This window comes from Poecilia mexicana, unplaced genomic scaffold (assembly GCF_051168715.1).
Source record: "Poecilia mexicana isolate PSO_F unplaced genomic scaffold, ASM5116871v1 scaffold_6, whole genome shotgun sequence".
Classification (NCBI taxonomy): domain Eukaryota; kingdom Metazoa; phylum Chordata; class Actinopteri; order Cyprinodontiformes; family Poeciliidae; genus Poecilia; species Poecilia mexicana.
The window spans coordinates 24,029,720-24,043,280 of record NW_028263375.1 but is presented as its reverse complement, the minus strand read 5'-3'; the positions used below and the strand labels follow the sequence as shown (position 1 = coordinate 24,043,280).

Here is a 13,561-nt window from a genome sequence, read left to right as displayed (position 1 = left end):
TTGCCTCCAGGCTTCCGTAAGCGACCAGAATCCAACAAACGAACGACACAAACGATCAAATCGTTTTCTGATCCGTTTCCAATATAATTTGCCTCACCATAAATTAAATATACTCCTGACGTGACAAAGCTCAGCAAAAAACATTAAAAAAAACCACACACAAATATACACAAACAAAAATTAGAACTTTTATATTACATGGGAATCGTTCATCCAGTAACATCTGTAGGATTAAAATTAGCTGAAACTACAAACATCAGTGCTGTCGACACTCAAGTATTTGCACATCCATGACTCGCCTGTTTCCTTCTTGTGACAAAGCAGTTCAGGGGAACAAAGTAACAGTGAAACAACATGAAAATACAGGTATTGCACAAATTGCATCCACAAACAAGAGATACGAGACAGCATAAAATAAACAGAGTTCTGCTTTATGACAATGAGTATACACAGTTTGTACCGTCACTCATACTTTTGACTTGAAAAGTATTTAAAAAAAAAAAACCTTAACGATGCTTACATTAACCAATTATTATATTTGCACAAAATAAGACTTACTTTTCTCAATTGGCACATTCAGCAAGGTAACTTCAATTTGAAAACCTCCTTACTAAAACTGCAGATCACAACCAGTTCATACCAATGTATTAATGAAAAAAAAAAAAAAAAACAATCCACATTTTTGTTCTGTACCAGAAGTAATCACAGTGTATAAACCACTGTGCAATTCAAATGTATGATTATTTCATACAAATGTGGCATTGTAATGGCATATTTTAACAATATATTGAGCGTCATTTAATAAATAGGCAGACTATCTGTAGCTCTGCAACAGAAAGCAGGTTAAATACCAAAAACACAGGTTTAAAAAAAAAAGGAAACGAGTCCTAATGTAACAGCAACAAACACTTTAAAAGACTAATATGAGCTTTCACTGATTTTTTTTTTCTTCTCTTCATTACTCTCTGTAGAAAAGTATAAGTAAATAAATTAAGGTCTACACATAGACAGATAAGACAAGGAGCAGAGTTTTACCCTCAACATTTACACACAAAACACAGTCCAGTAGCTTGCTAAAACAGTTAAAGAGTACACATTGATTTACCGATCTCCGACATTTCCAGTGTATCCTGCTTAAGCCAACAATCACACATTGTTGCAAGTGTAACATTGACACCTAGGAGCCTCACAACTGCAATGAGTTGTTGTTGTTGTTGTCATTGGCTAATTTTGCAATACAGAATAATTCAAGTCTGTTTAAGATTGTAGCTTTTCGCCGGATGTAATAATCCAGGCAGCAGGCGGTAAAGGCGGCGTGTGTGTGTGTGTGTGCGCATGTGGTCAAGTGGCTTGTTTAGCCTTGCCCTGGTCCTCCACCTTTTTAATGGCGGCCTGAATCTTGGCCTGGTCTCCCAGCAGCTGGCGAGGCTTCACTGGTTTGAGGTTCTCGTCCAGCTCTAGCTGCACAGGCACCCCGGTGGGTAGAGTCACGCTGGCGATGTCTTCGTCCGAAACACCTGTTGAAAAGAAGTCAAATTAATTGAAATGATTCGTGTAGTAAATTGTTGTCGGTTTGCAGTTAATCTATTACAATGTTTCTTCATCAACTACGGTCAAAGTTACGTTGCACACAAACTAACGACCATTTTAGTAAGTTGACAGTTGAAAGTAAAAATTTCAATTTTTTACTTTCCCATGTTGATAAAGCTTACCCTATAGGAGTCATGTAGCTTACCAACTGTGTTGGACTCACTTTATATTCTTGCACACCAGTTAAAACTCAATTGTGAAGTTACCTTGAGATGACCTTTTTGTTGAGTATCAGCAATAAAAATAACAAGCTAAATTGAGTCAAACTGAATAGTTTTATGTAATATTAATAAGTTTTTGTCAAACAGCCCTCCCCCTACACACTGACAGCACGACTCCAGTGGGCAGGTGAACTCTTATGTAGGTGGAAAAGTCCCCCGTTCCCATGGAGACGGTGGTTGAAAACAGATCAAGAGACTCATCACTTACAGAATGAACTGGAATAAATGCGGTAGCAATAACAGGTTGGGGGAGTTTCTTATTTTCATAAACCCGTCTAAAGTGGGAGGTGGAGGCGTCTCCTGTGCCTTGAGAAAAATAATTACACTCCTTTTTACTTCCTCTGACATTTTGTCACATTTCAACCAGAAACCTCTTCATGGTCGTTTCTGGTCCATGAAACCAGAAACGTCCAGGAACGTTTCTGGTGCAGGTGCAGCTTTGTTTTGACCAAACCAACATTTGAAATGCAAACGGTCAGATGAGCTCAAACTTGAACTTTTTGGTTTGTGTTGAGAGTAATCCAACAATGCACATCTCCCTAAACACCCCATCTCTAGCGTGACACGTGGTAGTGGCAGTATTATGCTGTGGGAATACTTCAGCCAGGGGGAAGAAGCTACCCCGGGACAATCCTGGAAGACAACCAGTTAGAGGCTGCACAGGAAAACATGACAAAAAAAAGTACATTTTGCACAATACGTTGAATCTCCTCATATCCATTTGCATGCGTTCAATTAATATTCTTGCTTACTAATAATGCAAAATATTTTTGGAAAGGTGAGGTCCTGTAAAAATTCATGATGATTACGAATATTGAAGCTGATGAATGAGGCATGGCCCCCCTTCAGACCCTGATGCTTGCAAGTGTAGTAAAAGGTCAGCATGGATTTCATATTACACTTAAATGTAACATAAACTTGCTGACCTTTCTGCAAAAGTTCAAGCTTCCATTTTTGGACCTGAAATATTTTATGTACTTCCTTGTTCAGTGACTCTGATGAGCAACAGTGATCTTTAAAGAAGATGATTTCACTACATCTGTATAAAGAAAAGAAAAAGTTCAACCCAGTGGCGTACTGCATACCTTCCAAGTGTTTAAGGATGGCCCTGCAGCTGTTCCCGTGACCAGAAATGAGGATAGTCTTGCCTTTCTGGATCTCCGGGACCACGGTGCTGTTCCAGTACGGCAGCAGCCTGTCCAGAACCTCCTTCAGGCTCTCCGCTCGGGGGAGGTTCTCCTTCGGCACGTCGCACGTGGCGTATCTACGGTCGTTGTAGATCTCCGTATAGTAAGGGTGGGACTCATCAATCAGAGGCGGAGAGATGTTGTAGCTCCTTCTCCACTGCTTCACCTTTTGCTCTCCGTGCTGCAGAGCCATTTCTGCCCGGTTGAGTCCGATCAGGGCTCCGTAGTGGCGTTCGTTGAGCCGCCACGACTTGACGACGGGGACCCACTCCTGGCCCATGGCCTCCAACACCAGCCACGCCGTGTGGATGGAGCGGCTGAGCAGGGAGGTGAACACCAAGTCGAACTTGTATCCCTGCTCCTTGAGAAGCCTGCCGCAGTCCCGGGCTTCCTTCACCCCTTCCTCGCTCAGCTTCTGGTCGACCCAGCTGCAGAAGCGGTTCTCCTTGTTCCAGGCGCCCTCGCCATGCCTCAGCAGAACCAGTCTGTACTTAGACATCCGAAGAACTAGAAGCAGAGGAGTGATGCATATTACTTAATGGAAACGAAACAAAGCTGGGTGCGGGTGACAACTTTTTAAAAACAGACAGGGGGACATCCTGTGCCTGTGTTTCTAATTTTAAGTGGCCTTTTTTTTTTTTTATTATTATTGTTACAACTACTGCACTTTATTTTTTGAAGTCCAGTAGTTCTTTCTATTTCTATTTCTAATGTCTACTTCTGCTTATTTGTTCTATTTCTATTTCTAATGTCTATTTCTGCTTATTTGCTGCCCTTCTAGGCCAGGTCACCCTTAAGAAAGAGGTCTTGAGATCTCAATGGGTTTTTATCTGGTTAAAGAAAGGTTTAAAAAATACTAATACAGGTGGGTGATCTCAATTTAAAAGCAGTGAGAACTTCTTAGTCAATGCTAGATAAAAATAGAGACCTGCTGAAGGAGTCGACATTGCCTCATCAATTATCCTTATTGAGAAATAGGATCAAAACAACAGTATCAGCCTCATCCACAACATTACTGATGAATGGTGAAGCTAAAAGGATGGGTGAACACCGGCACAGTTAATGCTGCACAGCCGTTCAGTAAAGCAACAAGGCCGGTGTATGCATGTAATTTCTAATCTTTACCAGAAACAGTCGAATTGTATCAAACAAAATGCATCACCTTACCCCGGTGGAGTTAAAAAACCCCGACAAAAATGCCGTCGACACTCTCGTCAATGTTGACAAGAATCGCCAGGCCACAGCAACGTCCGCTTGGTGCGTTGGTGATTAATGTAGCGGCCGTCCAATCGGAGAGCTGCATCGTCCTTTGTGGGCGTTCCCTCCGGTGTCTGTTATGCCCATATTAGGAGGGGGACAAACGGTTCAGGCAAGCTCGCGGTAGGGGAAGGAGAACTGAGAGCAAGAGGAAGAGGGGGTCGCAGCTCCCGCACTGTGAACATGTTTGTTTTTGTTTCCATGAGTTAGAGGGGTAATGCGTTTCTGTAAAGATATTTACATTGTTTGTAGTAGTAGGAGTACAGTACATCTATTATTATAGTCATGTCAGTACTAGTAGCGGACATGGGCGGTTCTAGCGATAATGGCGCCCTAGGCGAGACTATCTTAACAAGGAAGAAAAGCCAATGTATTCAACATGCAGACACCGACTTCAGAAAAATGTAGCCTGGGGGAGGAGAAAAAAGAGCTTTTAATTTAATATAAACACATGAACAAACATGTAGCCTTTCAAATAAAATAGCCATGTTTATTAATGCATAAAACAATGGCATGTAGAAAAGGCTGAAAAATTATGCTCAGATTCGCATAAGCATTAGTTCAGAAGTTGCAGAAATCTAAAATGTTTCCAATTTCTGAACTTTTTTTTTCATCTGTTAAATCAATCTTTCGACATGTACTGAAAAAATATATTTATGAATTTTGTGACACCTGCCATCCTGTCTCAGGTGTACCACGCCTCTTCCTTGATGACCGCTGGGGGATGGGCACCATCTGGAGGGAGGTTGTTCTTCAGCAGGGACAAGGGAGCTGATCAAAGTTGCAATAAAATGGCTTAAAGTAAATATTTAATTCCAATTTAATTGAACTGAGAGCAACTTGTCACACGTCAGGGGATCCTTAAAAGATCTTGGAATAGCCCTTTGAATTTTGTCCTGAACTAAAAGTTGCTAACAAGACACCAGCCTACATGTCACTTGCCCACTTACCCTTTAGCCTACAGCAATATTTCTTGCAGTGCTTATTAGCCACGTCACTGGAAGACAGCCACATTTCCTCTAAAAATGCAAAATCATTGACAGCAATGCGAAATGAGACTTTTTACACATTAGTGGAATAGGCTTCAAGCAAACTTCTACAGATTACAGTGTAACAAAGCAGACAAAGCCAGAAATAAGGATGTGATTTATTAAGATTTTTGCAGAGAGCAAAAAAAAAAAAAAAAAAGAAAACTGGTTTTCCTACAACAATGTTGGACATATTGTTATAAAACAGTTCTAATGTGTGAATTGAAGCATTTTTATGTAAGACTCCTTGAAAATACAGCGAAGGTACTACAAGTATTTTTGAGGATATACTGATAAGAGTTCTTAATAAAAACAATAGCATTTTGATTATGTTTCACATGTACTTTTAGACATAAATCATAAGACTGGTTTATCTCAAAAATGCACAATCATTTTCCATATAATTTCAAGGGTAAGCACCTCAGTGGTTAAACGTGATCAGCCATTCTTGCACAGCCTTAACTGTTATAAAAATAAATAAGCACTGTCCTTTCAGTCCCAACAAAAAAAAAGGAGAATAAGATTTTTAGGACAATCTTAAGACTGTTTTAAATTTATAGATGACTTTTTCTTTTTGAAGTCAATGATGATGAAGACGACAACGAAGAGATGGGGTGAAATAGTGAGATAAAATTACTTAAATGGAGCAGAGACAGATGATACATTCATGTGTATTCAACAAAAATGATCCCAAAGTTTTCATTGTCATCTTTGTCACTTACAAACCCAAACAGTTTCAGTGTTTACACTTTTCTTAATTTACAGCCGCGATTAAAGTGACTGACATCCATCACAAATCTACTGGGCAGCATCAAACAGCTTCTTTCTCCCCTCCATCCCAGACATGGCGTCCACGTTCTTACGCCAGTCAGTGACTTCTTCTTTCTGTGGCATCAGAGCAGAACATTTGAATCGGTTCACCCTGATTAAACACTTGAGATGATTTTAAGGTCGGTGAGATGTGGACGGTTGCTTGCTTAACGCTGCGGCATTAGATACAATTTTTTATTCAATTCTGTATGCATTTAATGAAAAATGCATACAGTCTAAGCGACTTAAATGAACATTCGACCTAACATGCACGTCTACATCCTGCACTCTTACCTTTTCCTCCTCTTTCTTCACGGTCTTGAGGTTGGCCTTGAAGTCCACTGACTCTTTTACCTTTGCCCCCAGCAGGGCTCCCAGCATGGCTCCTGCAGACACCCTAACCTTCCTCAGGTTCGGTCTCTTCATCTTGCCCTTCAGCTCAAAGACCTTTTGAGACAAGTTCTGTATCTTTGTGGAAGACAAACCACAAACCCGTCTTTACAATTAAACACAAGGTTTTAAATTTCCGCTGTGCGTAGATCGCATGTGTCTCTTATAGATGTGTGATTCTGGAGAAGGAAAGTTGTCTCTAGGAAGCGTGTTCAAAATGAATTGTTGCTTCGGAGCCTTGGTGACACCATGATGTCCCTGTTTGTTGTGGTTCAGTAATGGCAATGCTCTGGAGATTTTTTTTTCCCTTCTTTTTCTTGTTGCTATTTTCTGATTTCTGAAGGTTAATGAACAAGTTAATAGGTCTCTTTGTCACATTATGTTTTATGTCCCAGGAAATGGATTATGATGTAAAAATTCAGATATTCTGATAAAATCAAAAATGCATTGTCCAAATTAAGAAAACGCTTGATTGCATTTATTGAACAACAATCATTTAGAATGTGAGTAAATGTGGCAGGGATGGTTTTATTAATTTATAACAATTATTTTCCTTTTTTTCTTTCTTTTACAAAAATGAATAAATAGAAATATGTTAGATCTTTTGCTTCTTCAATAGAAGATGGAATTATTTCAAAGCTTTTTGCATGTCTTCACCAGAATGCCCAATAAACGTGGATGTTGCCGTATTTACTGGAATCACTCACCTCTTTCTCATTTATTGCCACTTTGCTAGCAATGTCGTAGCGCTCTTCGTCGACCTTGTCAATTTTTTGGTGGATCTCTTTGCAAAGATTCTGTGGACAGAAACATTTTTGTTTAACAGGCTCATTGAAGGACTCTAGGCTTAGAGAACATAAGTTAGCTAACAACAAAATAAAGATTAAAGATGTGGAAGCTAACGAGAGTTGATGTGAACAAATGGAGCCAAGTACTGGAGCAAAACTTCTTAGCAGATGCAAAAGATTTGAATTTGATTCAAATATTTTGCCTGAGGTTTACCCGACCATCAGGACAATGGTAATTAGCTGACAGCTAGATAAACAATAAAATGACTCAGATCAAAACATCTTCATATGTCAGAGTGGCCCAGTCAAAGTCCAGACATAAGACGTATTTTACTTCGCCAATTATACACGTTTGTTTTTTCGACACGTCGCATTGCATACTAATGAAAAGTATTATAAAATGCAGTTGTATAGGAACAATATGTAAGAAGGTTAAAGAATGATGAGAACAATTTATGTTCTGACTTCTATTATATAATAAACTGAAACTATTTTGTGTTTATTTAGAAAATAATGTATCAAATAAACTTAGGTTTAAGGATTTTATTATTTCTTTATGATAAATATTTTTCTCTCCTGGAGCTTTTAAAATAACATTTTTTTTCAATGATTTGGAGGGTAACCCACATTTTAATCATCTATCCAAATAAAACCCATAACTTTGAAGTTTGATGACCAGATATTAAATATGTAAGACGAAAATACATTTGGAGCAACTGATCTATTTAAAAAATTGGCAAGCTGGAATGCATGCAATTTTTCTCTACATCTTCAACCTTCAAAATCATAATACACTAAATTAAGGGTTATAGGTGTACCTGTAGTTCCTGCATGGAAAGGCCTGACAGCTGGAGGGTTGGGTGTCTTTCATCAAGGATCCTCTGTTTATCAGCTATTCTGGCTTGCTTTTCACTCTCCAGCATAGTCATTGCCTTCTTTAACAGTTTGGTCTGGAAATAAAAACAACAACAAGAAAAAAAAAACATACAGAGAAAAACATACTATTTAATGGTTGTGGATACACTTTGGCAAAGTTGGACATTATTTATACAGGGCATACCTTCAAGAACAATCTGCGGGATGCAGAGATTTTTGGCTTAGGTTTCTGTGACAGAATGAAACAAGATTAAGTTTACATTGTTTGAGGTGTGCATCACTTTTTGCGTGCTTCTAAAAATCTCCGTACAGTGACGGTGGAAGCATTTTTAAAGCATAAAAGCTAAACATAAAGCAAACCATTTTCTTTGTATGATTGGTGTCTATCTGGCTTGATGTACTTTCTTAATTCTCACAATGTATTTGTGGAGTTAAAGGCCCCAAGCTGTTACGATACATTGTTTTTAGTTGCTGACATGCCTGTACAAAAAAAAAAAAAGAAAAAAAAAATCAGCATAAACCCACAGAAACCATCTGGACTCACCGAAGGGCTGTTGAGGTGAACATTTGTGTCCATCGTGCAAAAAAGAAAAATTGATTAATTGTTGCCAATAAGTGGTGAAGAATAGGATTTCTGGGGTTGAACTTACGTTCCAGACATGATAGAAGTCCCTACTTCCTCCTTGTTGTGTCTGTAAATCAGACAGATGGAGTAAAAAGCACTGGTAATTTTCTACATATTGACTATAAACATTGGAAATTAGAAATGAACCTAAACGTGAAGATCACTTAAAACTGCAACTAAAATGTGAATAAGTAAAAATAAGAAGACGTAAACTTTAATCTTCATCCATTTTAGGGTAAAAATAGAGATATATGGAACAATATCTCTGCCACATCTACTTTAAAGATGTGTCTTTTGTCTGATACACTGTTTTGCCTTCTTGTAGTAAGAAGATTTTCTTACCTTTAAAAGTTAAGTTTCAATGCTCAGGAGTTCCCTTGTGTGTGACTCAAGGGGATGAAAGAGGGCAGATATATAGATTTCAGGGCTCATGTGAGTGGCTCACTGAAATAGACTCTCCATTCTTAGACTCCATCTCTCGTACTTCACATGTATGAGGTGTGAAGTTCTTAGAAGTTCTGAGGAGGGTTCACCTGTGATGCTTCCTTGGTTTGTCTCAAGAGGAGCAGCTGAAATCTGATAGTGCAGTTTACAGACACGCAAAAATATATATATATATTTATATCGAAGTACATCCTCTTTAAATTCATGGGGTTTACGAATTATCTAGGAATTAAAGTTTTTTTTTTTTTTTTTTTTTTTAGAATTTGCCCAATTTTTTTTCCATTTTGGAATCTTGTACTTCTTCATAAGAAGAAATATTTTCTAAAAGTATGTTTTTTATTTTTTATTTTATTCAAAGCGTTTATTTTTAACTTATGGCTTTATTATGGCTTACCTTATGGAAAAGTTTAGGAAGTATAAGAGCAGGAAACTTGCAGATAAAAGGGAGAATTGAGGGAACGAAAAAGGCCAAAATCCTTATAATGAATATGACATTATGTATCAATCTAATTATCATTAATTTGGTTTGTAAGCAAGTGTCACTTTTCCCAACTGAATAATGGGATTTTTAGTTGTATTTAATTTATTTTGATGCATCTGTAAGACAAATTTATGTAGTGTGATATGTATGGTTAGATTAAAATTATTTTCAAACTTCAAATCCTTTTTAAATTAAAAGCCCAGAAGTGACAAAGTGTGTAATTTATTTATTCATTTTTATCATGATAGGTCAAAATAAACTTGATCAAATATGCTTTCAAAGAGGATTTCTAGATATAAATAGAAAATAACACATAATCCCCTTTTTTGTGGAGGATATGAATATACAGAAACTAACAGAAATATAATTTTTTTGAATTTTAGAAGCACTTTTATTGGCCAATGCTACTTTTGTAGCTGTACCACATCAAGTCAGTTTGCTACAACTGAGAACTGTTTCTAAACAGCAAATAATATTGTTTGAAATCGCCAAACTTTTCTGAACGTCCAAAGTTTCCAGAGGTGCTTAAAAGTTAAAGAGCTCTGCTGCCATCTGCTGGAACAAAGAGCACATTTCTGCTGCGTCGTTGTTGATGCGACGATAATTTCCCTAAACCTCGAGTCTTCCTGAAGTGTCTCTTTGCATTCAGCAGTACAATGTGCGGATGATGTTACGTTATAGTAGCGTCTTTTACAGAATTTGGAAATATTATAAAACAGAAAAGCTAGTGTTTTTGTCTTCAGTTGCCAGAAGCGTCAAAGAGCTTCTTCCTGCCCTCCATCCCAGACATGGCCTCCACATTCTTACGCCAGTCAGTAACCTCCTCTTTCTGATAGAGAACAAAACAAATTGGACAAAAACGTATATATAAAAAAACCCCAGAAAACAATATTCAGGTGGATAAAAACCAGATTCACCTTTTCTTCCTCCTTCTTGACAGTTTTGAGGTTTGCCTTGAAGTCAAACGACTCCTTGTGTTTGGAGCCCAGCAGAACGCTCAGCATCGCCTCAGCTGAGATCTTCACTCTCCGCAGGTGAGGCTTCTTGAACTTACTCTGGATCTCAGTAATCTTCAGTTTCATGTTTTCAATCTGCCCAAACGGAGCACGTTATTATATCAATCTACCTCATTACTCAAGATAATTTGCATCTTTCATAGGCGTATTACTCAGTGGTGTTATTTAAGATTCACATAATGTACAGTCAAGCTGTGAGATGTCGCCATACCACCGTGGTGCGGCTGCAGGATGTTTCCAGTTGAGCTATGGATTTCAGTTATTGACTTTATTTTGCTTTTTTTTTTTTTTTTTTGCTTCCATCATGCAAAGTCTGATTTGTGAACATGCTTGTGTGGTTTTCAGCTGCTGTCAAAAATGTAGGGTGTAGTGACATCTTGTGGTGAAAATCTCAAATTACAACCAAGTTGGCATAAATGGAGAAGAACAAAAAAGCCACTATTTTATTTCGCCACTGTAAATTGTGTTTCGGAATATTTTATGACATTATTTAAAAGCGTACAAAAATACTAGTTTATCTTTAAGGGCATGGATCTTCGCCTCAGCTTCACAAAGTTTCATTTCAAGTTTTACTTTAGTGTATTATCAGGCCAAAGGTAATAATTTTGGTGGTATTTTAGAGACTGAAACTTAATTTAAGGCTTAAAAATACATGGACAAGTGAACTGACCTTCATCTTGCATTGCTGTTCTGTCTTAATGATCTCACCTCCACATTGTTCTTGGAAACTTTCAGGCCAACGTCGTAGCGCTCCTCGTCTACTATATCAATCTTGCGGTGCAATTCTTTGCACAGATCCTTTAATAAAAAAAGAAAATAACATCAGGGTACATTTAATAATAGTGAGTAACTTGCCGAAAGGAGACTGGGACTAATCCGGACGTAAACGGGTTTTGTGGTTGAAAAGAAATACCTGCAGTTCCTGTAAAGACAGACCAGAAAGATTCAGCGGAGGAAGTCTCTCTGCCAGCATGGCTTCTTTTTCCTTTATCTTCTGATTTTTTTCCTCCTCCAGCATTTGAGTAGCGACTGCCAAAAGTTTGATCTAAGAGTGAAAATCCATAAAAATGCAGCATTTATCCTCTTTTTTCCCCCCCCGTTTTTTGTTTTTTTTTACTTGTAAGTACATACAATATTTATGACAAATGCCAAAGAGCACAGATTTCATTTTTAAAAATGTGCTTGCAATGTACACCTTTAAGACTAAATAAAGTGTGTCTCGAGGCAATCATGAACCTATTATTTCTCATCCTGCGGTCTGCACACTGCAGCATGCAAACTGCTCCATAGCTATTGTAGCTAGAGAAGTTGACAACATTCTTGCACAAATCGAAAATAAGCTTAGGGGATAAAATCAATTAAATAAATAGCCAAACATTTGACACAACCAAAAATAATAATAACAACAACAACACAGACAACTTAAAACTCTTACTTTTAACCCCAGCTTTCTGGAGGAGGAGATCTTAGATTTTTTCTGTAATTCACACATAAATAATATTTATTTCCACCTTCTGCCTTGCACAAAACATAAGTAGAAATGGATATAACTGATACTTACCTCTCTATGGTGACATTCAAAAGAGAAATGAAACATATTATAGTTTTACATCTTACACAACACAATAACCAGTGGGAAAAACACACGAGAGGAGACAGCACTTACCCATCCGACATGACTGACTTAAACCACCGCTCTAGAATGGGGGAAATAAATCCATTAAAATAAATAAACACATTGCTGCTTCACTGCTGCCTTATAAGACGTTCTGCATGCTTTGTATCAATGAATTGTTGCAAGTTAAACGCACGTCTAAAAACTCCTGCAAATTACAAATGCATTTGGTCGCTAAAGCTAAATTGTTTTGAATTGCACGCCTCCTAAACGCCTGGAAAGGTTTAAAGCGAATGTCCTCTGAGGAGTCCAAGCAGTGCAAGTGTTAATATATGTGATGAGAGGTTCACCGTGGGCGACAAAGCAGTTAAGTGACCAGATAATCCGCAGGCATGTGAGAAGACTCTGTTCAACCAGCTGCTAATGTTAAACAATAACACTGCTGCCCGCTCAGACGGCCTGAGAGAGAACAAGATGCTGCTCTGACGTAAAGAACCGTGACAGCCGCTGCTGGATGCTGCGAAGTAAAGAGAAATATACTCACACTGAGTCAAACAATGAAAGCACAAGTACCAATAGGAACTAGCAACACACCGCCTGGCGATCCAACCTCAAGGAGCTCCTTGTGCTTTCTGAAAACAAAACAAAACACATCTCTAATTTATAGTGTCTCCTCCAAAGTAGAATGGCTCACTAAAATAGAGTCGTATCTGTTTTACTACCTCTGTCCGTCCACCAACAGTGACATATACGGGGGTTCACAACAATATTTGAGCTGCGTAAGGGGTGGGGGGGCCGTCATAAGGCCCGCTCCGTGGGTTCGGACATTTGGGTATGTTTAAACACGATTTCTGCCACATCTATTAGTGGAAATGGCAGCGTGTCCTTAGAGGGGGGGGTCAAGGTCGGAGTCGTGACAGAGCGGGGCCAGCTGGAAAAGTTTAGATGAAGATGTCAGGGAGTGGGGCAGAAGGGAAGAAGTCAGAGTTACCTCCTTCGTTTGGGCAGCGTTTTTATTTATAGGAAAACCACATGGTTCAAGAGGTCCAGAAGTAACATGGACTACCCCAGATTATCTATTTAGTTGTCTGTTAATATCGACTAAATCTGGTGTTTCGTTCCCAAATGTTTCAAACTGACTCAAAGTGATCCATGTTGTTTTTTTTCCTTAAAATGTCTTTTTCCTTTTTCTAGCCATGCAAAGCAAAGCAGATATGTATTTATAGGTCACGT

The 13,561-nt window shown here is 38.4% G+C and overlaps 2 protein-coding genes across 5 annotated transcripts; both read right to left on the bottom strand.

Annotated features, from left to right (window-relative positions):
• Positions 1–166: 166 nt before the first annotated feature.
• Positions 167–4,271, bottom strand: bpgm (2,3-bisphosphoglycerate mutase). The gene is made up of 3 exons (XM_015005853.2): positions 4,166–4,271; positions 2,897–3,505; positions 167–1,517 (listed from the first exon to the last, which is right to left on the bottom strand). The coding sequence occupies exons 2-3, from the start codon at positions 3,495–3,497 to the stop codon at positions 1,342–1,344; spliced, it is 777 nt and encodes a 258-aa protein (XP_014861339.1). The 5' UTR covers positions 3,498–3,505; positions 4,166–4,271; the 3' UTR covers positions 167–1,341.
• A 1,119-nt stretch (positions 4,272–5,390) lies between these two features.
• LOC106929141 (troponin I, slow skeletal muscle-like) lies at positions 5,391–13,146 on the bottom strand. 4 transcript variants are annotated; one of them, XM_088006465.1, is made up of 8 exons: positions 13,051–13,146; positions 12,873–12,960; positions 12,376–12,410; positions 12,149–12,190; positions 11,627–11,758; positions 11,422–11,511; positions 10,615–10,788; positions 9,909–10,526 (listed from the first exon to the last, which is right to left on the bottom strand). In XM_088006465.1, exons 5-8 carry the CDS (start codon positions 11,729–11,731, stop codon positions 10,437–10,439), a joined length of 459 nt encoding a protein of 152 aa, XP_087862591.1. In that variant the 5' UTR covers positions 11,732–11,758; positions 12,149–12,190; positions 12,376–12,410; positions 12,873–12,960; positions 13,051–13,146; the 3' UTR covers positions 9,909–10,436. The 4 variants fall into 4 exon arrangements, with proteins under 4 accessions (XP_087862589.1, XP_087862591.1, XP_087862590.1 ...); XM_088006464.1 differs by lacking the exon at positions 13,051–13,146 and having other exon boundaries at positions 12,873–13,009; XM_088006463.1 differs by lacking the exons at positions 10,615–10,788; positions 11,422–11,511; positions 11,627–11,758; ... (2 more) ...; positions 12,873–12,960; positions 13,051–13,146 and adding exons at positions 5,391–6,168; positions 6,388–6,561; positions 7,191–7,280; positions 8,090–8,221; positions 8,332–8,839 and having other exon boundaries at positions 9,115–10,441.
• Positions 13,147–13,561: the final 415 nt, after the last annotated feature.